This window comes from Propithecus coquereli, unplaced genomic scaffold (genome assembly GCF_000956105.1).
Source record: "Propithecus coquereli isolate 6110/MARCELLA unplaced genomic scaffold, Pcoq_1.0 Scaffold152, whole genome shotgun sequence".
In the NCBI taxonomy this organism is placed as follows: Eukaryota; Metazoa; Chordata; class Mammalia; order Primates; family Indriidae; genus Propithecus; species Propithecus coquereli.
The window spans coordinates 1,655,913-1,680,661 of record NW_012139636.1 but is presented as its reverse complement, the minus strand read 5'-3'; the positions used below and the strand labels follow the sequence as shown (position 1 = coordinate 1,680,661).

General features: G+C 38.2%; 1 protein-coding gene across 1 annotated transcript in view; it reads left to right on the top strand.

The window, feature by feature from the left end:
- The window catches only part of ZC3H14 (zinc finger CCCH-type containing 14), a 59,891-nt gene extending 38,582 nt beyond the window's left edge, over positions 1 to 21,309 (top strand). The window contains exons 7-13 of the mRNA XM_012640399.1: positions 6,192 to 6,596; positions 8,492 to 8,566; positions 17,980 to 18,100; positions 19,029 to 19,165; positions 19,480 to 19,568; positions 20,379 to 20,485; positions 21,032 to 21,309. Of these exons, the coding sequence (XP_012495853.1) occupies positions 6,192 to 6,596; positions 8,492 to 8,566; positions 17,980 to 18,100; positions 19,029 to 19,165; positions 19,480 to 19,568; positions 20,379 to 20,485; positions 21,032 to 21,038 (941 nt within the window). The 3' untranslated portion in view covers positions 21,039 to 21,309. The remainder of the gene's footprint in view (positions 1 to 6,191; positions 6,597 to 8,491; positions 8,567 to 17,979; positions 18,101 to 19,028; positions 19,166 to 19,479; positions 19,569 to 20,378; positions 20,486 to 21,031) is intronic.
- Positions 21,310 to 24,749: the final 3,440 nt, after the last annotated feature.

Here is a 24,749-nt window from a genome sequence, read left to right as displayed (position 1 = left end):
GCTTTCCCATGTACTTTTGTTGATCACATATTTTTGTTCTGTTTTTAGTTAAGGCTCTGTAGATTGATTCTAAATGAGACTAAGTAAATATTTATTACAAAGCCAAATTTACATTTTATTTTTTGTACAATTTTTTTTTGTAGGAATTCTTCAGAGGTTTTTTTTATATTTCCCCTCTTTAAACAGTTTTACGTTTCCCTTGGGTTCTCTTTTTATTTTTACCTCCTTGCATTGCCTACCTGTACCACAGCCTAAAAGTCTATTATTTTTTGCTTTTGCATATTTGGGTTCCCCTTTTTTCTTAGGTGCCTTTCTCCTGAAACCCCTCTTCTCCTCTTCTAATCTGAGTACTTGGTCTGGAGCCCTGCTTCAAGGCCTCGACTTGGACATACTCCTCTCCTGAGTTTGCTCCACATTTCCTGAATCCCACTTTGTCTTCTTGGTGTGTTTTTCCATTTTGTAATCACATCACGAAGAAACTTCTTATGAAAGATTATGGGAGTTAAATTCTCTGAATGCTTGGAAGTCTGAAGCTATCCTTGTACTTGATTGATACTTTTGCCAGGCATAGAATTCTAAGTTGCAATCATTTTCCTGAAAACTTTGAAGGCAAGATAATGATCTTGAGGCTTCCAGTGTTTGTACTGAGAAGTTGGTTGCCCATCTGATTTATATTCCATTGTAAAGTACCTGATTTTTTTTCCTCTGGAAATTTTTAGGATTTTTCTCTGTGTTCTTTGTGTCTGAAATTGCATTGTGATATGTCTAGATGCTAGTTAGTGACTTTTGGGCTGGATACTTTGTGCATCCTTTTAATTTGACAATCCATGTCCTTCATTGTGGAAAATTCTCTTGCATTGTTTCTTTAAAGATTTACTCTTCTTGTTGTGGAAATTTTGTTAGGTGGATGCTGAGCTCCTACTTTGTTACATACCTTTTGTGTCCTCATTTTTGACTTGAGCTTGTTGACCTCTTGAATACTTCCTTGGCTTCATCTTCATTCTCCCTATTGAACTTTATTTCAGTGCAGGCAAGCATATTTTGAAATTTCCACAAACTATTTCTTGTTCCATTTTCCATCTTGTTTTGTGGATTTCTCAAATTTGTCTGAAATCCTAATTAGAGGGATTTTTTTTTCCTTTTTAAAAAATTCTTTTGTCACCTGACGATTTCCTTCAAAGTCAGGTTTTACTTTTTGTCTTGCCCTTTCATTTGTGGGATTTTTTTCAACAATGTCTGCAGAAAGTGGTTCCTAGTTAAAGAAAAGGCAGTACAAAGGCTTACCTAGGGTTGTGGCGTGGGCTAAGCTTTTCTGCAGGCAGATTTAGCTTTAAATGAAGCAGACAAGGAGCTATGATTGGCCTTGCAGTTGTGGAGCAATTTTCCGGGGGAGTGGATTGGTATGCTTACGTTTCTACTAGTTGTCTAGATTCTCCCAGATAATTTGCTCAGGTTTTTTTTTTTTTTTTTTGGAGATGGATTCTTGCTCTGTCACCCAGTCTGGGAACTCCTGGGCTCAAGCTATCCTCCTGCCTCAGTGTTCCCAGTAGCTAGGAGTATAGGCGTGTGCCACCATACCTGGCTAATTGTTTTATTTTTTTGTAGAGATGGTCTTGAACTCCTGGCCTCAAGCAATCCTCCCACCTCGGCCTCTCAAAGTACTGGGATTACTGGCATGAGCCACTGTGTTCGGGCTTAACAGATTTTTAATTTTGTCTCTTAAATATCTGTCTGCAGCAATACCATTCACAAATCTTGTTTTCTGCTTTATATCATTGTTGGTCTTTGCTCATTGCTCTAATCTCTTACAGTTGGGTGGCCCTTTGTTTCACCCAAATTCAAGACTTTAAATATCATTTCTACACTGTGGACTCCCACATTATATCTCCAGCCTGGACCTCATCCCTGAATTCTTAATTCATATTCAATTGCTTACTTTACATTTCTTCTTGGGTATGTAATCATTTCAAACGTGTCTCAAACCCAGTGAATTTCTCTCTCCAATCTTTTGTTCCTAAAGTCTTCCTCATTTTAGTTAATGGCAACTCTGCCTTTCCAGTTGCTAAGGTAGAAACCTACTGCCTTCTGTCTTTCAAACTTAGGACCATTCTTTGTTTCCCCCTCTCTCCTTTCCTACCTCAGTCTCCTTCCTTCACTCCTCCCACCTGTCAGCCTCTGCCTTCACAGTATTTGTACAGTTCACCACCGTTGGTCACTGCTGCCTCTGCCTCCCAGTGTAAGCCACCGTCCATGACTTGCCTTGATTATTGGAATAGTATCCTGACAAGGTCTGTCTGCTTTCACGCTTTCCTTCCTTCAGTCTATCCCACACAGCAGCACAGTGATCCTTTCAAACTGTAAATTAGATCACACCACTCTCCTGCTCAGAACCTCTGGTAGCTCCTCATTGCGCTCCCTGGTCTCCGCACTTACCACCCTCTCCCTGCCTTTGCACTGGCCCGCTGTTCTCCTTGCTATTCCTCAGACATGCTTGGCGTGCTTCTCTTTCAGGACATTTGAACAAGAGCATGTCTGAGATGCTTTTGCCCTCTCCCTGGAATGTTTTCTTCCACATGTCCACATCGCTCACTCAAATGTTATCTCTGTGAAGCCTTCCCCAGCCCCATTGCTGTATTCCCTAGCCGCCCCCGTTCTAAAGCTTTACTTTGCTCCATATCCCTTATCTCCATTGAAAATATATTTTATGTTTTTGTAGTTTAGGTATTTTTATCCAGACTCAGATCTTTACATATCAGCATGATATGTTATATTTTAGCATATGTTTTTACTTTACTTTTGGGTTTCTGAGGTCTAGCTCCTTTCCCTCCAAGCAGACTATAAATTGAACAGGAGTGTGTATATGTGGTTCCTGCTGTTACTGAGTGCCTGGCATATAGTAAGAGCTCAGTGAATATACTTGTTGCCTGAATAAATGTGTCATTTCTAACCCGCAGTTTTCCCAGGGACTCCTTTGTGGTTTTCTCTGCTCTGCCTTACAGCCAGTATTTATCCATGGTTTTTTGTTTGTTTTGAGATAGAGTCTTGCTCTGTGCCCTGGCTAGAGGGCAGTGTGGTGTCATCATAGCTCACTGCAACCACAAACTCCTGGGCTCAGGTGATCTTTCTGCCTCATCCTCTTAAGAAGCTGGGACTGCAGGCACATGCTACTGTGCCCGGCTAATGTTTTCTATTTTTAGTAGGGATAGGGTCTCACTCTTGCTCAGGCTGGTCTGACACTCCTGAGCTCAAGCAGTCCTCCTTTCTCAGCCTCCCAGAGTGTTAGCATTACAGGCGTGAGCCGCCACGCCTGGCCTGTCTGTGTATTTTTTATTTTCCAGAGATCATTGAAATCTCACCAGGTATAATCCCCTTCCCAACCCCCCATCTCTAAGTCAATGATCTCCATATTTTTGACCATATAATATTTTGTATAATAATCATTTTTGAATGTGTACAATTAATATATTTTTTATTTACGTACTTGCACTGTTACTGGTATGTAAATTAGATAACATAAAAATAGAATCCAACAATGATAGGATAGAGATACAAGTATTTCTAATACAATGGAATTTCTAGTATTTTCTTCCTGCTCCTCAGTGAATAATTTAGAAATTGAATTTGGAAACCATTGTTGTATGTTAAGATTTATGCCCTTTTAAAGTTCTTTACTTCGTTAGTACAGACTCTCCAGGAGAGACTATAAATGCATGTCTCTCTGTTACGTTGAAACAGAAATACTGTGAAAGATTCTTAGTAAAGAGGAGCATTTATATTCAGAGACAATGAGGACGATCCCCCTCCTTTGTTCTGCCCACTGCCTGCCTTGGAGGGAAGCACTGTTGTATAAAGTGGAATTATATGATTATTTATATACACACATACACAGGCATGTAAAATAGTTACACCACATGGAGTTCTCTACTGTATGTTTTATTCCGCTTAGTGTATCACGGGAGGAGGTATGACAGCATAGTGATCATAAATATGGACCCGGGAGCCAGACTATCTAAAGCATAATTCCAGGCCCTGCCCCTTCCTAGCTGACCTTAACCTTTCTTTGCTCCAGTTTCCTAATCTATAACAATAGATTATAGTTTAAGCAATAACAGTAGCACTTACAGCAAAGTTATCATAAGGAGTAAATGCTAAAGCATGTAAACTTTCTCTGAGGATGGATATTTACATTGGAATCTCTGGAAGAGTCTTCGCTTGCTTTGGGCTGGGCACAGTGGGCAATGCAGGAAGTATCAAATGTGCTCTTTTTAGGTATCTTGATGCCTCTCTCAGACCCCTTTCCTACTTTTCTCATTGAGGTTGTTTGCTGCCCTCTGGTGAACTAAGTGGTTTGCAGGTGGTGCTAGGCGGAGGACGTGCTGTTCTTAATGTTATGACCATGGATGTCATCTGTCAGCTGGTGCTCTTGGACAAATTCTGTGTGAATCTAAACCCTTGTTTTGCAATTTTACAGATTGTTTTCTGTGTAAAAATTACAAAGAATTAGATTAATTTATAGATGCAGTGGAGAAATGAATAAAGATTCTTATATAAATTCTAGCACTTAGCTTTTTCTTCTGTTATTGTCAGTGACATCTATTTGACTAAGAAATCAAAGGCTACAATTCTAAGAATTCTTTTGAAGAGGACATGGTGAGTGGTGTCCACCAACTTGCATCCTTATATGTTGCACAGCTTATTTGTTGCTTGGGGAGCAAACCAAAATAAAAACAGCCCTTCTCAAACTAAAGCCGTGGGAGGATCTTCCATATTAATGGTTGGGAAGACTGTAGTATTGGTAAGATGGCAGTAGTCCCCAAATTGATCTACAGATTCAACTCAATTTCTATTGAAATCTCAGATTGCTATTTTGTAGAAATTGGCAAGCTGATCGTAAAATTTATGTAGAAATAAAAAGGGATCCAGAATAGCCAAAACTATTGAAAAAGAGTAATGTTGAAAGGGTTATGTTTCTTAATTTCAAAACTTACCACAAAGCTACAATGATCAAGGTGGTATGTGTGGTCCTGTTATATGGATGAGTATGTACACCAATGGAACGGAATTGAGAGTCTAGAAATGAACCCATATGTTTATGACTAGTTGATTTTTGATGAGGGTGCTAAGACAGTTTAATGGAGAAGGAATAATCTTTTCAACAAATAGGGCTGGAACAACTGGATATCTACGTGCAAAAGAATGAAATTGGACCTTTATGCCGTATATAAAAATTAACTCAAAATGGATCAAAGATCTAAATATAAGAGCTAAAACCAGAAATTCTTAGGAAAAAAATACGTATAAATCTACATGACCTTGGATTAGGGAATGGTTTCTTAGATATGACACTGAAAGCACAAGCAATCAAAGAAAAAATAGATAAATTGGACTTCGTGAAAATTAAAAACTTTTGTGTTTCAAAGGATATTATCGTAAAAGAAAAAAGACAGCCCACAGAATGGGAGAACGTATTTCAGATCACATTAATAATGGCCTAGTATCAAACCAAGGCTGAGTTCTCATTTCCCCATCCTTAAATTCTCATATTAGTGCAGTTGAATTTCATTATTACCACACATATTTTTAACGAGATTTGTCTGTGATCATAGGTCTAATCACCTTCCCAGCCCTCTCCCTGCTAAGGAAATACCAGTTCTGTCATATACTATTTTCAAGGGGAATTGAACCTCAAAATACAATAAAACAATTCGGAAGTAATCTGAAGCTTGAAAGTTATAGTTTAATTGATGAAAGGGGAAACGTGCATTTAATTCATATCACTGACACATACTTAATGACACTGTTGCTTGGTTTATGGTGCAGCTCCTCAATGCTCTTGTCATATGAAGTAAATAATAGAAAATTCTTTGTATGTCACGTGTCTGTCAGCCAATCAGAAGTCAGGATTGTTTTGTGTGTAATAATAGGGTTTATTTGGAGAGCAGTTATAAGTAGGACTTTCAGAGGGGCTACATATTACGGCTTCTTTGTTGTAGTGAAGACAATTGATCTGGTGTGTTTAGCATTTTTGAATTTAGTTTTGACTCTAGAAATGTACAACCCTATCTTTTCAATTATAGGTTATCAAATGTTATTCACTCTTAATACTTCTTAAGGTAGCAGCATTGATCACTGCTTTTACTTTTGATGAAACAATTTAATGGGCTGTGAAGGAAAAATTACCAGATATTGAGGGAGAGAGAATTTTATGAACATGTCTTCGAGGTTTCCATCACCGGCTCTACCAATTTTCCTTTCACCGGAGCCAGTTGATGTAGGTTCTATAGCAAGTTCCTCTTCACTGAATGAGCTGGACAGTATTTCCCACCTTTTAAAGAAGATATCAACGGATATCAATGAAATTAAAGGAATGAAAGCAGCAATTTTGACAGTGGAAGCAAATCTTTTTGATCTAAATGTTCGAGTGTCACAGAATGAAGCAAAAATTTCATCTTTGGAGGTTAAAATGAATGAATATTCAACATCAACATCTGAAAGCAACAGACAGTTTGAAGATCTTCAAGAAGAAGTAGATTTTGAATCACCATCAAGGGCTACTGATGTAAAAATAATTGGCTTCCTTAGAAACATTGAGAAAGGTAAACCTACAATGTCTTGTAGGTACTCATCCTTTGATCTGGGTCCTCCCACATATCTTAACTCTGTAGCTCTTATATGGAGGGAGCAAGTCATAGAGAACGTGAATTTTTCACAGACCTTTAATGACAAATTTGGACTGTACATAATTTAGATTTAGAAGCCCATAATTTATCAGAATTTCATCCTCTTTAGTAGAGCTAAAATAATGTATTGAAAAGTATAGAGAGATGAAGCAAAACTTGAAATGTGAGAGAGTGATCCTCTTGTATGTATCTGTCTGCATGAGATTATTTTAAAATGTGTAATTCTTTCATTTGCTGTTTATGTTAAAGAGACCTGTTGTAGTATTTGAGCTTGATGTTTGGATTGGAAGAACATTGTTTCTGTAACCTGTAACATGTCAGTTTCCCAAACTGTCCCACAGGAATATAACTTGACCTAAATGACATCTGGGTTGCAGGTCTGTTCCTCAGGATTTGTGTTTTTGCCTTGATAATTTTGGAAGGAATCCACTTTTTTTTGGACACACTAAAGAGTAATGAAATATAACTTATGTTTCAAAGGAAAATAACTGTTAAAATTTCAAATTGAAAATAGCTTTTAAAATTTAAAAATGCCTTTTAACGAAACTTGGTACTTGGCAAGAGATTGCCCACTTACATGTTTGCACCGAGGAAGCAGAGTCTGTCCTTGCGAAACCACCTCACCTGTAAGAGATGTACTAAAAGTTAGCATGTAGGCATCTTACTAATATTTCAGTATTTGGAACCCTACTAATTACATCCCTTTGTACGCCATAGTGCAACAAATACTTTGCTGTAGTGAGCAAGTGCCTGATAGCTGCTAAGCATCGGAGGGGAAGGTACAGAGAAGTATAGCATTCTTCCATTCTCAAGGAGCTTACCATCAAGTTGAAGATAGGGGAAATCAGCTGTTTGTCACTGTTTATACAGCATGACTTCTAGGAATATTATTAGAGATTAATATTAAGAACCTATTTAAGAATTATTAAATACTCTAGTTGAGCAACTTTTTTTTTTTTTTTTTTTTTTTTTAAAGACAGTATCTTGCTCAGTTGCCCAGGCTGGGAGTGCAGTGCATCATAGCTCACAGCAACCTCAAATTCCTGGGCTCAAGTGATCCTCCTGCCTCAGCCTCCCAAGTAGCTGGGACTGTAGCTGTGCACCACCACACCTGACTGATTTTTTAATTTTTTGTAGAGACAGCGCCTCACTATGTTGCTCAGGCTGGTCTCGAACTCCTGGCCTCAAGTGATCCTCCCGCCTCGGCCCCCCAAAGTGCTGGGATTACAGGTGTGATCCTTATGGGAGATCCAAACAATTATTGTCATGCGTTGTTGACATAGGGCCTGGATTGCTGAGCTGAGTATCGTACTTGTTTGTTGTTTTCTTTGCATCCATCCAAGCCTATTGTTTGTCTTTTAGGAACTTCATGATCAGACAATTCTCTAGTGCTTTGTTTTGTAATTCCAGTGGGTTTTGTTATCAAAGATTATGGGCAGAGGGGTGAGGTGTAATGATAAGAGCCAAGTGATTGAGGGGGTGCTTACCGTGTTTTTGTGCTGTGGCATGAGCTGCTGGTCACAAGGCAGCCCCCCTGGCTTTTCCATGCTTTTACCTTTACTTCCAATCCAAGAAAACTGGCTTTCTCACAGAGGGAGAACCAGGAATGTTCTACATTGCAGTTTTTGGTTTAACCCTGAGTATAGCTTTTTGTCTCACAGGATATATCTTTGGTCTATAAATATTACTAAATTGCATTGTTGAAGATTTAAGTAAGACTTTCAGTTAAGAACTCAGAAGGGTGAATTTCTGGCAACACATGCTGGTATTAGTATTTTAAGCTTAGTGAAGTTTTTAAATTTATGTTCTAGGAACTCAACAGAGGCAGTTATTATCCCGACTACAAATTGACCCAGTAATGGCAGAAACTCTGCAGATCAGTCAAGGTTGGTAATATTTAAATTTTCACAGTCATCTAGCAATTTTCAGTTTCATTTCCATTCCTTACCCATCATTTAATGTACCTTGTAACTCTTAGATCCTGCCCTAACATACAATATTTAGATCTGTGAAAATATTTTAGGGCCAGGAGATAAGATCTACATTTTCTTCGTGTTATATGGTATTTTTATTTTTTGCCTCATTCATAAATTTTCTTCCTGTCATGCCATTCCACCTGGGTCCCTGGTACCTGCTGGCTGCTCACTCTCCTGCTGTCAGGGATGCCTTGAGCCCCTCACTTACTCTGCCTCTCTACCCAGCTTTTGCCTTTGCCCTGGGCTGCTTTCGTATCCTGTTTTGCCTGTTCAACCTCATCCTCACATTTACTTCACTTTAGAATCTTATCACCAGGGCTACACCTAGATTTGTTGTTCTAGAGCCACAGTTATTTAATTGCTTACTATCTTACCTGTCTACCCTCCTCCTGTTCCCCCCTACCCCCCTCTGCCACACACACACATAGCGCAGGAGCTACTTCAGGACTGGGGCTGGTGCCTTACTTATCTCTGTGTCCTCAGTGCCCAGCCCCTGCCAGGTGCATGTTTAGTGCCTACAGAATGACTGCTGGGTAAATGCGGGGAACCACTAGTTCCCCAAATCTTCTTTTCTCTTTCCTTGTGTTTCCCCTTTGTCTGCCCCTGGTTGGAAGCTCTGGTTCCTTGACCCCTTTCTATTAGCCTCTTCCTGAATTTTCTTTGTCCTCCATGAGGACTCTTAAGTGAGTGAATATATTCCCTGAGCTTCCCCCAGTTTTCTGTCTCAGAAAGATGTGCTTTTCCTCTCTAAGGGTTAGCCTCCACCCAGATGCCAGATTCCACCCAGTTGATGAACATCATTGTGTCGTCATACTCCTTCAGCTTTAGTCTCTGCCTTCTCCCTCTGCGTGTGGAAGTGTTCAGATATTCTCCATCCTTGATGCTGCCTCTCATCTCCCAGCATTCCATCCTGCTTTCTACATAAGAGTATTTTCTTTCAAAAAGTTCCTGTAGCTCAGGTCTGTATATCATATCTACTTCTTCAGCTCTTGTGCATTCTTTCTATTTTGTTTCCTTTAGTTTTCCTTTTTATCCATGGTGCAATCACAGTGTGAAGCCTCAAGTAGTTCTTTGAGGCTACGACAACAGTCTTTATTTAACTTATCTCCTGTCACATCTTCATTTCTAAGAGCGCTTTTCTTTCTGCATATTCCATTTACTTTTTTTTTTTAACATACTGATCATGTTTCATGTATACAGTACTTTTACTTATTTCTCTGAGGATATTAAATGTTGTTTCAACATTCCCCTCCCCCTTCTTGGTCTTGTTTTCTCCAGGTTGTTTGTTTTGACTGTTTTTATGCTGGAGATTTTCCTCAGATGTTTGGGGATCCTTGGTTGTCTTATATTTAAAAATGGGCACTAAAAAGCTCATTGGTTTGTGGATTCATGAATTGGGGCATTGGTGGGCTTTTGATTTCATATTTGAGTGTAGATCCCGTGGTGGAGAGTGATTTGTCCTGCCTGTGTAGTTTGGGGGCACTTGATGTGTCAGTACCTTTACGCCTTTCTCTCAGGTTGTTCACCTTCTCCAAAGAAAGATCTCTCAAGTAGCCTGGTTGCCACAGTTCTGGGTGCTAAGTGGGGAAAGAAGACTGGGGGAAGCATCTCAACGTTAATTATTATGTGATGTTTACTTAACAGCCCCCTCCCCCTTTTCAGTATGGTACTTCTTTCAGTATGGCTGGCATCCCTTGGTCCACAGATCCTCTGTTCTTCTCAAGAGTCTCAAGCTCCATTTCTTCCAAGGGAGAATGTATGAAATGGGTAAAAGTTATCAGGAAATCTGTCTTTAAAAAAAAGTTTAATAGTATATATATTTAGGTTATTTTGTTTTAGTGTCTTTCCAACAGAGATCATGATGCTTTATCCATAGCCTCTCCGGCAATAATCCACAGGAAAGCACATCTCCAGGCATCCCATGTGTCTTGAATACAGAGGGATTGAGGGTAGGCATGGTGAGGACCAAAACAAAACAGATAAATAGAATTAGAGTTTAGGAAGAACTAATTGCTCCTTAAATGGACACTCTAACACACGTCTTTTTTGCTTTGTCTTCTCTGCCATTTCTTCCCAAGGTCCCCTTTGCTGCCAATTTCTCAGCCTTTGGGGAATTTAGATCTAAATTGTATTGCTTCATTATTGGCTTAGAATTTAGCTTTTGCAAATATCTACTGAGTTAGTTCCTACTCATCTGTTTTCCATTTTCAAAACGTGACTGTCTCTCCTTCTACAGTTACTTCCTTCGTGGGTTTATGCTTTTATTTAAAAAAATAAACCGCTTTTTGGTATTTTTAATGGGCTTTCGGGATGGAAATAATTAAAGCATGGCTTCAGCCTGTGGTCTCCACCCAGAAGATGTCACTCACTCTCCTGTCTGGCTTCCATGTGACTCAGGTTGCTAAAGCTTGCAGAGGTGACCAGCAACTTGTGTAGAACGGAAAGCTCTGTTTTCAGTGCACACTTCCAAACTTTGTAGCATGTGACACTTGTGTTCCTGTGTTTTCTTCAGTCTTTGGTTTTTTGGCTTCCAGGACTTCACTCTCTCTTTAGTCTTCTCATTCCCATTCATTCTCCTTTATCAGCTTGTCTCCTCTGCTGCCCCTTAAAATGTTAACTTGACCTTGTGTCCTGCCCTCAGCATTATTTTCATCTTTTCTATATTCTCCCAAGGTGTGAACTAGTAAAACCACTTCGCCTCAGAAAGTGCAGGTAGGTTGGTGGAAAGGAATGCAGCAGCCCTTGAGCCAAAATTCTGGGCTTCATTTTTGTTAGCCGTGAGACCTCAGTGATCTTTTAAGAACTTGAAGCTATAAATTGGTCATCTATAACATGGGAGGAAAACTCTACTTCTTAGGCTTCGGGTGAGGATTCAGTGAGAGATGACAGCCCTGAATATGTACAGTTAAACACTCTTATTTCGCTTTCAGTTTTGACTCTGCTTCCCATTTCTCTCCCCCTCCTGAGGGTCAAATCTGACTTTTCAGCTTCATTCTAAACACGACAGCCCCACAAAGACTTCACACTGTATAAATTGAACATTGGAATTTATCTTTGCCCTCTTTTTAACTCTGCTCTTTCTCCTTTCCTGTGTTTCCCATTTTGGCTTTCTCCATGTCTGTCTGTCTCCCTTTCCCATCTGTGCACCTCTGCTGGGGAAGGTGGGCCTGCCCCTTGCTGGGTTTGTGATTGAAAAACGCAGCTACTGTGGAGGTACTCCGTCAGGGAGTGTGCAGTGTGTCTTCTCTCCCTCTCACGTATGTTCGAGTAGGGCAAGGGTGGGGAATCCTTTAATTTAGAGGCTCACCATCTCTCTTGGGTAACAGCCTCTTAACTAAGATCTAGGACTCCAGTCCTTAACACTGTTTTTCCAAAAACTGATTTGATCAGGTCACTTCCTTACTTAGGAACCTTTGTTGATTTCTTATTACTTCTGGACCAGAATCCAAGGTCACTGAGACATACACGATCCTTTATCATATGCTTCAGCCTTCCCCACCACTTACCTGCTCAGCCCACCACACCCCCTTCCAGCCACACCGCATTTCTCATCTTCTCTCAAATGCCCTAGGCCTTATGAAAGCTCCTGCCTTTATCCATGTGTTTCCCTCTGCCTGAAGGGTTCTACTTACCCTCTCACTCTCTCTCTCCTCTAGTTTATTCCTGCTCATCCCTTTAGTGCCTACTTCAAATGTTCACCCTTGGTAAGCTTTTCCTTGATTCCCCAGCTAGCGTGTTGCTTCGTTTATATCCCTTTTGGATCACCTTTTGGGTCATGCTGTTCTGGAATTGTGTATGCGTCTTTTTTTCGTTGTATACTTAGCTCAGTTCTCTTCATTGTTTAGTAAATATTCAGTGAATGAACGCGAATGAATGAATATCCTGTGAATTTTGGTTTCTATTATTTAACGCTTAGCTTTAAAGGAAGTACATTAACTTCAGTCAGTTGTGGCATATTGATAGGTCAGCCATATCCATTCTCGGCTGCAGGTCTTGGCATATTTTATAAAATAGTTTTAAGAATATTGTAGATGATGTGAGCTTGTAGTTATTTGCATTGAAGTTTAGTGTTTTTCTTGCTATATATTAAAAAAATGCCTATTCATCTTAAAATTCCCTTTTAAAGTATCCTCTGTCTATAACCAGGTAGGAATTATGTCACTTGAGAATTCCTTTTATCAGGACATGTTCTTCTCTGTAAGTGATACTGTGTAAAATGAACAAAACAGATTTTAGAAAAGCAGTTAAGCAGTTCGTGTACATCATAATTCTTGGGAGCTTTTAGGGCTCTTGAATTTGCCATGTTTTTAGAAAAGACTGTTGTACTTTATGGATATATCGTTAATATCCCATAAGATGCCTCACATGAGAATGTTTCTCTACTGTAGGCAGGGAGTGTTAATTAGAATCATTTGTAATGTGCCCTATGAAGAAAGGACTCCTTGAGCTCTTTGGAAAAATGTTTGGAATAGAATTACGTCCCTATTCCTGAGTAGAACCGGTTGTGATTTTCCTTTGACAATAATGATGAATATATAAAAGACATTCTTCTCACATGTGCGATGTTGGGAATGTAAGATATATTCAAAAGTAAACATTTGTGGCCAATTTTTTTGGCTCAGATTACTATGACATGGAATCCATGGTCCATGCAGACACAAGATCATTTATTCTGAAGAAGCCAAAGCTGTCTGAGGAAGTAGTAGTGGCACCAACCCAAGAGTCGGGGATGAAGACTGCAGATACCCTTCGGGTACTTTCAGGACACCTTATGCAGACACGGTAGATGGTTTCTTTTTCTTGTGTAGCTACTTTGTGTGATTAGATAATGCAGGTTAGTTCCCAGCTTCCCTCCTTTCCCGCCCCAGCACCAACATAGAATGCTTTTATCCATTCAGTAGTCAGCCCGAATAGTTAGCCAGATTCAAATAGCCAGATTTCAAAAATTCCAGTTCATCCTTCTTATTCAGAAATCTATTAACCTTCAAATAAAAACTCAGTGTACGATTTAACTGCATTGATAAGATTCTTGTCTTTATGCACATCCAGGAAATGAAATTTTAAAAGCCAGGTGACCGTAATCAGGAAATCTCTCTGAAGAGAGTTAGACAGGTTTGGGAGATTCTTCCTTTAGAAAATGGACTACGTGTTCTATAAAGGAACAACTGTATAGATAATAAAGTTAGTGTAAATGTAAAACTGCTGGCCCTTGTGTTCTGAGCATTAGTGCTAATTTTTTGGTTTATTTCCATGTTGACCCTGTGAGAACCAAATGGATAGTGGGGTCAGGGCTGAGGGGAGATTGTCCTTAGTAAGTACAGACTGGAAGGTCACTGTTGATGCCACAGTGACTGGTCGTGGCTATAGTGTGTTAGCAGGAACGCACTAATGCTGTACCTGGAAGTCCTACCAAATCTTTTTTATTGAAGCAAACTCAAAGCAAGGGAGTGATAGTCCTACTGAAGATCACTTTAGGAGGCTCAGCATTTTGTGTTTGTTTCCCTAATTCTATGGTATTTTTTATCTGTCTGGCAGAGATCTTGTACAACCAGATAAACCTGCAAGTCCCAAGTTTATAGTGACGCTGGATGGTGTCCCCAGCCCCCCAGGATACATGTCAGATCAAGAGGAGGACATGTGCTTTGAAGGAATGAAACCCGTAAACCAAACTGCAGCCTCAAACAAGGGACTCAGAGGGCTCCTCCACCCACAGCAGCTGCAGTTGCTGAGCAGGCAGCTTGAGGACCCAAATGGTAGTTTTTCCAACGGTGTGTTGAGAGCTCAGATTTCCCCTTCTCAGGGTGTGCTGTTGTTGTGAAGGGAATCTTTGACTTGTTTCTCTACCTTGAATGAATATTGGTTAGAGGCCTTGCTTTTATTTATATTCAACAGTGGCCTTTTTTCTTCTAGACAAAAGCATCAGTTAAATTTCAGAGTGTTATTGCTGGATACGTTTCATAGGTGGGCTGTTATTCCAGTGCTAAAATGGAGTTCAGCCATGGAACCTAACAATGCCTCTTAATTATGCTTGTTAAAGGATGAACCATCATTCTCGATGCCTTGTTTACCTTTTTTTAATCTGAAAACTGTACCGTTACTTTCACCTTATACCAGCAATAGTCTTTTGTAATTAACTTGAGAGAAAATGAGTTTGGGTTTTGATGCTAATTCTATCTTAATGAAGTTTCTTTGAAAGGACTTTCTTACCTAATCTGTCAAGATACTTCTTGGGAATGTAGGAAAAAAACCTTGTACTTAACATTGAAGAGTAGTACTTAGCAGAACTCACGTGGACTCAGTTCGGATAGCGCCATGCTTTTAGGCAGGTGATGTTTCTTATCACTGCTGCTTCTCTTGCAGTGGTATCAGTGACAGCTGCAACACCACTTTCATCTTCCTTCATAATAGAGAATGGTAATTACGCTTCTCATAACTGATAAAATTTTTAGAAACACATCTTCACTGGCAGGGTAGATAATTACTGAATCTTATAAATGAACAGATTCAAAGAAAAACAACAATGGATTTTGAAATTTTTTCCATGTAATCCTCTTCTTGGCAGAAATATGAACATGTATTGAGTATCTTTTTCAGTCACTAAAAATATAATAGACTGTAGGGGGCGATCAAGAGTTGGTGAAGAGATAACACTGTTAGCTTTAACCTGAGTGCTTTTCCTGCCATGAAATAGTGTCAGTTTTGATTAGTGGAGAGAGTTGAAAATCTCACCCTATCAACAGGAAGAAACGTTTACAAATAGTAACAAGGGAAGAACTGCAGGAGTCGGGCAGTGCAGATTTCTAGGCCTTGTATAATTAGTCTAAAATAAGAAAATTCTTGTGGTTTTTACTATTCTTGGTTTTTAATTTGATAGCTTAATAATTTGGTCTGTTAGGATCTAATTTCGTTTAAATGTAGATGTCTGTGTTAGACTCTATTGGTATATATGCAGTAGCAGTAACACTATAAAAAGTTAGTAAAAATTCTTGCCTAGGTTACGCAAGTGCCATGGCCATTGCGGAGACAGCTATGATGAGTGGTGAGCCTCTTTCCCATTGCTTTGACTGGGGACTCAACGTTTCACTGCTGCTCAAGGGTGAAACGTTTGTAACATTAGGACATGAGTGTGGCTGGACAGACTGCTGCTCGCCAGGAGTCTCTGGCTTTTATACCTCTTCCCCTCGGAGCAGGGAGTTTGAAACTTTGTAATCGCTTTTGGTTGGTTTTTTGGAGGGTTATTTCAAGGACACTATGATAGCAACATCTGTTTCAAGCTGCCGCTCCCCCCCATCACCACATTATATGGCAGCAGAGATTTTATAGCTTTCAGTGAAAAGTAAATTTGCCTCTTTAAAACTTAAGGAAAAGTTTTTGTAGCTTATGAGATAAATGTCAGTTGGGGAAAACCAAAGGCATGACCTTTGTGTGTATGATTGAACATTTCTATCAAGAAGATAAAGTTTCCTTTTAAAGTGTTAAATTCTTTAATATTGTTCTTGAGTGTCTTGCTGCTTTATTCCATTTTCCAACTACGCTTCTCTTGAGTGTTCTCTCAGTCTTTCATTTGTACTGGGTTCTCGTGCATATACCCTAGTCTAATGTATGTTATGTAGGAGGAGGGCAAGGCATTTTCTCTGCAGGGATGACACAAAAAAGATTTTAAAGTCAGGAAAACTCCTTCCAGTCCTATGAGATTTTCTTTGGAACTGAGAATAGTTATATATCTTAGAGCTAAAATAATTATTTATTATTTTTAAGTAGCATAGAAAATGTATGTATCAGGCATAGTCATAATAGCTCTTTGATGACGCCCCTATCTGGGCTATGTGACCGGATTTGTCTGCCTTGTTCTCCTGTAATGAGGATAAAAGTTGGGTCACTGGAACAGTAAGTACTCACAGTACTAGCCGCTGCTGTTGTTAGGTTATGATTGGTTGTTGCCCGTTTTTGCTTTTGCTTTTTTCCTTAAGAGACAGGGTCTCGGTCTGTCACCCAGGCTGGAGCGCAGTGGCCACAATAATAGCTCACTGCAACCTGAAACTCCTGGGCGATCCTCCCATCTCAGCCTCCTGAGTAGTTAGGGCTGCAGGCGTGTGCTAATTTTTTTGTAAATATGGGATCATATTTTTTGTAAATATGTTGCCCAGGCTGGTCACCAACTTTTGACCTCAAGTGATCCCCTTGCCTTGGCCTCCCAAAGGCATGAGCCACTGTGTCTGGCCAGGATTGGTTGTTTTTCATTCTTCTTTCCATTTAATCATCAGGCTCTAAGAAAGAGATTATTTTCTCTGTGTATAGGTGAGGAAACTGAAGTGTACAGAGAGATTAGGTAATACTTGCCAAAAGCGTCTAGCTAAGCTACTAAGTTGCAGAGCCAGATTTGAACTGCCTGACCTCAGACAGGAGGACTAGAAGAATGTAGTTCAAGTGCTATTTGCTGTCATAAACATGCCCGTGGACCATAACGTGTAACACTCATGATGCTGGAGTTTTTTTGGCTGGGGTGTCTCAGGCCAGAAATTGGCAGCTGATTATGACCCGTGTTTTATTCAGTGTTCTCAATTTGAATTAGTTGCCAACATTGAAAATTTAGATGTCTAATGAAAAAGCAGTTTTTTGGCTTACTGAAACGAGATAATCTGGCAACACAGGTACCACTTTCCCGTGTTGTAGTTGATGGTGTAATTGGATGTGACACAGTGGTGTGAGTGGACGTGCACTGTGCTTTCCAGCTTGCCGTTCCCCACCTGTCCGTTTCTGCAACCCAGCCAGTCTCACTCAGGTGAACTGTCTTCCCCCCATATAGGTAATGGCATTTGTGACCCATTGTAGGCAAAAGTGTTTTCCTCTCTTTTTAGACATTGCTGTGAGTTTAGCACCTGCACTTAGAAAACTGAATATACTCAACAAGTGGGAACACTTGTGTGTTAGTTCTGCTACTCATAATCTTGCTGAATATGAGAATTAGTTCACATTTCCTTATTGGCCTGTTTGTGTTTTCAGTTTCCATTTTATTGGCTCCCTCTCTTTTATATTTAATTCATTTCTGAAATAATTTTGAGAATTAGAATTTCTGGTGAAAATAGTTGCAGAATCACTGTCCACTTTCCTTTGCACAGTGAGAACTGTAGCCTCCTTCCTGGTAATCTTTTATAGGATTCTATTACGAGTGTTGGTCAGATTATGCAGGCTTACTTACTTACTTTATATGGCTGTAAACTTAACAGAAGATTTTGAGACTGAGGTTTGAGGGAAATCTTGAAGGTGCCATGTAGTGAATTGATCATAATTAATGAGATATTTTAATTCCTTTCCTTTCGTAGCTGAGATGAGTGAACTGAGTGTGGCACAGAAACCAGAAAAGCTTTTGGAGCGCTGCAAGTACTGGCCTGCTTGTAAAAATGGGGACGAGTGTGCTTACCATCACCCCATCTCACCTTGCAAGTGAGTAGCGTCACACAGACTCTGGTTTCAGTTGAACTTCTGTAATCTTATGGCTTATTTTGTTTTTTCTTCTCCGTGGACAACTTTGAGTTTTATAACTAAATGCAGTGACACTTACCATGGTCCCCCACTCCCCCCAAGAGCAGCAAACTTCTGTGGATGTGTGTTTGTTGGGAGAGGAGCCTTCTTTGTGCTTCAGACCTGTGATTTCCTGATATCTGGGTTGAGAATTCTGTACATTTATAGGAGATGGGTATATGATAACTGCCCCAATTTGTATGCATTTTGTTCATGCACATACACAGATTTTGAGGAGTTGGGGAAAAAGTTACAGGTAATGAGAAAATATTTTGGACTTAACTTTTTCTTCAGTGTAATGTTTTCTGAGGTGGCTTTTAGAATTTTTATGTGTGTGTGTCCTATAGATGGAATCTCTCTCCATGTTTTAACTTTTTTTTGTTTTTTGCACAGATAAAAGTAGGAGTAATATTTTAACTTCTTTAAGGAAATTTTGATACGGGAATTATATAGTTATACATTTAAGGAGACCATGGAATGAGTCTTCGTAGCACAATGCCTTGCATATAGGATATGCTTAGTGTATTGAAATTACTGCAGAAAATATAGACCTTACTTACAGAGTAAGTGGTGTGAGTCTTATCACAAAATAAGCTTCTGCCTTTCATGGTGGCTTGGCTTGAGTCAAAAACCTGTGTTACCTCAGGCTTTGGAATAGATGTGTGTGTCCTATTTTGATATCTGCCCGCCTTTAAAATAGAGTACTATATCCTTTATTTTTATCTGCATTTCTCAAAACAAGTAGTGATAAGGTAGGTAGTAGTAGAGATAAGGAAGCCCTCTACAAAAAATGAAGAATGCATTGATTGAGAAGATGAAATATGAATAATATGCTTTTTTTGTTTTGTAGAGCCTTCCCCAACTGTAAATTTGCTGAAAAATGTTTGTTTGTTCACCCAAATTGTAAATATGATGCAAAGTGTACTAAACCAGATTGTCCTTTTACTCATATGAGTAGAAGAATTCCAATACTGCCTCCAAAACCAGGTTAGTGACTTTTAGTGCACTACTACATTTGGGTAAAAAATAGGAAATGACATTTTATGACTGTAAACAGAATTGGACAGAAAAAGGAATCGTTTTAGAAATAATTTTGACAGAATCAGTTAATCTAACCAGTGTTTAAAAAACAAGTGTGCCTATCCTATTCTTAAGTATTTTATCTTCACTAATGAATATATATAAACCTTATCATTCTAACTTAAAATAGTTCTCACTTTTATAAAAACATCAGTAGACAGCATTAAAAATTATTTTGCCAAACAGATTTGATCAATCTTTGTTCTTACTTTTGTTAGCAGTTACAACAGCAATACCACCTTCTAGTAGTCAGCTCTGCCGTTACTTCCCAGCATGCAAGAAAATGGAATGTCCCTTCTATCATCCAAAAGTAAGAACTTTTATTTTCTTAAAAACCAATTTATAGTGGTAACTTCTCCATTCTGAGATGTGGAAAGTCATCAGCAAATTGAAGATCTTGCTTGCTTCTCCTCCCCCCTCCCTTCTTTTTTTGTCAGAGTTAATTTTGTGGTCTTTAAGACCTTGTTCCTTAGTTGTCATTGAGCCTCTGTCTGGCCCCTTAGGCCAAGTTTGGAACTGTTTAATGTGTCAGTATCTAAGCACTCATGGGAGAAGACGCATCTTTACTAGTCATATTTTCTACTCTTCTCTGTTCTTGCACATGTAGGTGGGTGGGTGGTTGGTTTGGTTCATGCCAGAACTGAGATGAAATCCAGTAGGTACTACTTAATACCTTCAAACTGTACTGATGCTTTTAATTGTCTGCACGCTAAAGAATAATCAGTGTATCTCCAGCTGTATAGTTGCTCCAAGTGAATGCGCTCCTTTTTGCACTAACAGCCTAAAGACCTATGAAAGGCCTTTCACTTGCCCCAGCTGTACCTGGGCATAGATGAGGATACTCAGTGGAGCGTAATAAGGGATGATTACTACAGTGATTAGAAGTTTATATTGTATGCTAAGCTTCCTTTTGAAATTTTACTTGCTGTTACTCTTTGCTAGGATTTTGTCTTTCAAGGGAGGTTTCTTTTTCAAGGCTTCAGTAGTATTAAAATGGGCATTACAGACCAGATCTCTTACCTTGCTAATGGTTAGGGTGGAGTGGTTTTTGTCATCTCAGATTGTTGTGTTTACTTGTATTAGCCTTGAGGACGTTGCTGAAGCTCTGTTACCTATTTAGCACTGTAGGTTTAACACTCAGTGTACAAGACCGGATTGCACATTTTACCATCCCACCATTACTGTACCACCACGACATGCCTTGAAATGGATTCGACCTCAAACCAGGTAAAGATTAAAATTAATTTTTCTAGTGTCACTTCTAATCCTTTATTAATATGTAGTTTCTTAATTTATAAGCATATAAATTTTGGGGAAACTAAACTGTCACTTTTTTTCTTTGCTGTTTAATTTTACAAGAGTCCTTTGGCAAAATAATTTACTACATGGACCAAACTTTGTTTTATCCAGTGATTACCTTTTTTTACTTCGATCATCTCCAGATCACATTTTTTTTAACTTATGATCATATACTGTACAAGTGTATACTAAGGCCAGCAGGAGTTTGTGTATACACTGCTTATGAATCTCTAATTAATTTTCTTAGATATTAGCAATTGTAAAATATTGAAAGGAAGTTTCAGAATATTTGTGTGGCATATAAATTTAATTACATGTTATCTTTTATCTACAAACATTTTTTTTTTTTTGAATATGATACAGCAAACCTATGACCAAATATTGTATAAAAATATTCAGCTTTTTAGCTGAGGTATATGGTATATATGGATGCAAAGCAAATGATTTAAAAAACTTTTGGTTCTGTTCATTCAGCGAATGACACCCAGTCCTGCCAGGCAGAAGATCATGCAGTTTGAAAGTTTCCATCTACTGATGAAAGATATTCTACAGAACTTGTCAAATCTTTGAAACTTGGAATATATTGCTTTCATAATATGAAGTTTATTGCCTATCTGAAGTGTCTGATTTTTCAAGTTTGTAAGTTTCCTAAGTTGTTTTAACATTGGGTGTTTTTTTTGTTTTGTTTTTACTATGAAAAGACAGTTTAAGGAAAGGCTAAATTCTATTAAAACATTTGAGGCATGTTTGTACACTGTTGTTTTAAGTATCAGCATTTATAATGTGACATTGTTAGTAACGGTACTACAGTTTAGGGCTACATGGTTGGTAGGTGTATATAGAGAGATAAGTGAGACAAGTCTCATTATTCTAAAAGTTGAATTTGCTGCTTTCAGTTTTCCCAAAGATTATATAATGTTCTCGTAATCCACCATGAAAACAGGAGTGGCCACAATTACTGAGGCGCCTTAAAATAGTCATTCAATTCTGCTTTTTTAATTTTTAAGTGAATTTAGTTTGAAAAGCGTGACAATACAGGCCTCTTGGGCTGAGAGCTGCTTTGGTAAAGTTTCCCAGTTTCCTTTCTTTCCTTCCTTCTGTGACAGGATGAGTGAGGTGGGTATGGAGGGTGGGGACAGCTGGAATGGCAAGTGTGAAAAACAGGAACAAGTCCTTACAGTGCTCTCATTTACTATTGACATATGCTTTTTCAATAAATTTTTTTGGGAACTACATTATCACAAAATTATACAAATTTTTTACAAGTATATACATAAGGTATCATAAAACAGACTTTTAACTCGCAAGATTATAAATATACATATATATTCTCACATTCTGAAAAATAACATTCTCAGCTTCACAGAAAATATACTTAGTTACTACTGAAGATAATTTTTGAAATGTAAAAATTAGATTCAAATAGTATATTTTAAATGACAGACTATAATTACAGAGATCAGATGGGTAAACCGCAAAATAGGATGAAACTTTTGGCCTACTACATCAGTTACAGAGTTTTGTGTGTGTGGTTTTTTAAAAGTGTTAAGGCAAGAAGTGTCAAATCCTTTAGAGTTAAATAACAAATGGATCACTGATTTCAAAGACTTGATGTATAGTAGTGTTAAAAATGAAAACTTAAAAGGTGATTAGAAAAGAGTGAATTAATGCAAAAGGAATAATAAAGACTAAAACATTCACAGGACCAAATTACTCTAACTGTAAAAAAACAAAAGTTCATTGATTTGCTTAGTTATATACCCAAATGATAATAAACCCATATATGTAAAAGTTTATGTTTAAGATCATAGAGCCAGCAGTCTGTTTTGTGGCTATTGCTCTTCCATTGGGAGAAGAAAGAATTAACCAGTCATTAAACCATTTGGTAAGTTGCACTTTGCCATGCTGATCCCAAAGTAAAGACTTGAAACACGAGAAGCAAAGACAAAGCACACAAGAGCATAAGGCTGTTGTGTTAGGCTTGGGTGAAATGACAATTCCACTTCATTCTAAAAGTTTACTCAATCGAATTTAAGGCATTTGTTCATTCCAATGTTACTTGAGATGCTTTGCATCTCTGCAGAAGAAAGTTTTCTGAATTGTTTAACAATAGACTTTTAGCTATTATAAATGGTGTTATATATATAGGTACATTCTCATAGTTTTCATTATAAAGAACATAAATGGGAAACAAGGTCTTAATTTAGTTCAGCCATTTTATAAGGAAATGAAATGCTAAAATCTGATTATTTTTTGCTGTTTAATAGACACTGCCTGGAAATAGATTTAGGAGTTTAATCTTTCAGTCACTATGGTTTATGGGCAAGCTAAGGTTGACCCTAAAATATTTGTTGGATGTATAACTTTTGGTATAAAATGAACCACCACAATAAAAGGATGACAAAAAAAGAAAGGGAACAAGCATGGTGATATGAAGTGAGTGGTGCCAGAGTGCACAGTGTGTTTTGGCATGCATTTTATAAAGTGAATGGGACTAAAGGTGCCAGAAGCCCCAGGTTACATAATCAGGAGCTCAGATACTGCACACAAAAATAATTCTCTGGGTTAAAAAAAGTAAATGGGAGATTCTGTATGTATGGCCTGTCACATTTCTTCACCTTCCCTTAGTTGATGGCTGATACAGCAAGACGGCCATGGGATGACTACTTAAAGTCAACGTGACCATTACTTGTGAAACTACAGCAGTGATTAAGGCTGACTTAGCAGGTTGGCCACTTTGAAGGACAAAAATGCAATGGAAGCAGTTTTCTCCTAAGTAGTTTACTTGCTTAAGGTTACGGAGTTTCTACGCTGTAATGGAAATGGAATTTCTCTGTAGCCAAAAGCTGGCAAACTTGACCCAGAGGGAAAACTTTAAACTTCAAGTTGTTTTTTTTTGTTTTTTTTTAACCGGGAGCGTGGTTCCGGGGGAGCTTTTTTCCTTTAATTTATTGACTGCCTCTTTATAAAACACATAAATAGAAATCTAATAGTAATGTATTCCAAACTTTGGCTTAATTCAGGAGAATACATTGATGTGAATAAAAAAAAAATACCATTTCATGTTTCAAGCTTCTTAACCCCTTAATCAGCCCTTCAGCCACAGCTATTCAGAGCTTTAAAACTGACCAGGTTCAATCACTGGTTAGATTTTCTGCGACATAATTTAGTTATTTCTGTTTTTAGTATTCACAAAGTATTGGACACAGAAAATAGATACTAGGAATCTTCATGTATCTTGTTAAACCAAACTGAGGGTTCCAGAAACCTGAGGGGATGGGATCTGTTATGCTATAAAGATAACACATTAAAATAAAAATCCATAAGACCAATAGAGCATCTTAAACTTCATACTTAGAAAAATATATTTTTAAGTAGCAGTCTACCTAATTTTCAATCTTCAGGAAACTACAGATAGGCTAAACAGCAAATTCCTGAATGACGAGAACTATCTTTGGCAGCATTTAAAGTGAAAAGGAAAAAGGATCTAAGAATTCAGCCCTAATCCACTAAAAAGGAAGTAACTGACAAGTTTTACAAATGGATCTGGGTTTATTCATTTCGGAAATTAGTCTATGGGGTGGCACACATCTCACTAAACAAATTTTCCAATAGAAAAAAAGCTATAAAAATTTTCTTCCAACAGTGATTAAATTGTATAACTTTGTAAATGTGAATTTAACACTTTTGTTTACATGTTTAACAAATGTTTATATATTAGAATACATCTTTAAATATGCAGTATTCTGTTGCCATTAAATACTATTGCTGTCTGAAACCTTAACAGAACTGTCCACCATTGGAAATGATTGTTGATCATACTGCTTTTCCATTAGTGAGGCTACAGTCATGGCTTCTGAACAGAAAAGGGTTGACAGCTCAAAAATGAAAATGTAGCAGCCATATACTGACAACTTTGGATCTGTTCCTGAATTCAAAACTGCCAGGAAAAGGTGTCCTTTATTAAAAAAAGGCCTTTTTAATGCTTAAGAAACATTCTCCAGGAAAGCTTGTGTCTATTTCCTTAGGGAAAATCCTTGCCTTTTAAAAACTGTGATCCTTTAGGGTGATCGTGGTTTTCCTTTCCTTATGGAAATGCAAGGATAAAATATTTCATTAAACAATGAACCTTAAAAATATAAATGCTAAAGAGCAGCACAATTTTGCTAAAAAAAAGATGAAAATTGTCCAG